General features: G+C 67.8%; 1 protein-coding gene across 1 annotated transcript in view; it reads right to left on the reverse strand.

Moving 5' to 3' along the window:
- Positions 1 to 735, reverse strand: part of SLC25A18 (solute carrier family 25 member 18) — an 11881-nt gene that overhangs the window by 8565 nt on the left and 2581 nt on the right. The window contains exon 2 of the mRNA XM_021710159.1: positions 236 to 358. Within this exon, the coding sequence (XP_021565834.1) occupies positions 236 to 358 (123 nt within the window). The remainder of the gene's footprint in view (positions 1 to 235; positions 359 to 735) is intronic.

Genomic DNA, 735 nt, shown 5'->3' on the forward strand with positions numbered 1-735 from the left:
TGCCCAGGCGGGTCTCGAACCCGTGGGCTCAGGCAATCCACTCACCTCAGCCTCCCAAAGGTGCGGGATGACAGGCTGAGCCACCGAGCCCGGCTTGTTCCCTGATCTTGCCGGGCACTCCCTGTTGTCCCCGTCCCCCCTCCCATGCCTGCCCCCAAGGGACCTGGGAGGCCCCGAGCCCACCCGGCCGTCCCCGCCCTGCCACGCCCTCCCCCGCTGATACCTGGATACCTACATTCCCGCGTAGCTGTCTTTGCCATGCTGGTTCTGCAGGCGGGTCTTGGCCAAGTCGATGGGGAACACACAGGTCACCCCCACGAGCCCGGCCACGCCTCCGTTGATGAGCTTGGCGGTGATGCTAGGCCCGGGGAGGGGGAGGCAGCAGAGGGGAGGCGGGATTACAGAGAGCTCGACACAGCCCGGGCTGGGCGGGGAGCAGAGGAGGGACAGGCATGGCGGACTCCAGCCACCCATTCCAACCTGGCCTCCCTCCTGCAGCCTCCGCTCCAGGGCCGCCTCTTGCAAGGAAACTGCACTCACCGGGGCTGAGGCGCCCCGCACTGACCCCCAGGGGTGCCCCAGAGCTAGGACACTGCAGGGCCTCCTGGGTAGAGGCCAGCTCTGCCCCTGGGGCCCACTAGGACATAGGGAGCCCTGGTCCCCACCAGCCTGCCCCAAGGGCCTGACCTCCCACTCGGTGCCAGGTGTGCCAACGCTTTTTCCTTTCTGATTGGA

The sequence above is a fragment of the Carlito syrichta genome, unplaced genomic scaffold (genome assembly GCF_000164805.1).
Source record: "Carlito syrichta isolate Samal-C Ts95f unplaced genomic scaffold, Tarsius_syrichta-2.0.1 Scaffold288197, whole genome shotgun sequence".
In the NCBI taxonomy this organism is placed as follows: Eukaryota; Metazoa; Chordata; class Mammalia; order Primates; family Tarsiidae; genus Carlito; species Carlito syrichta.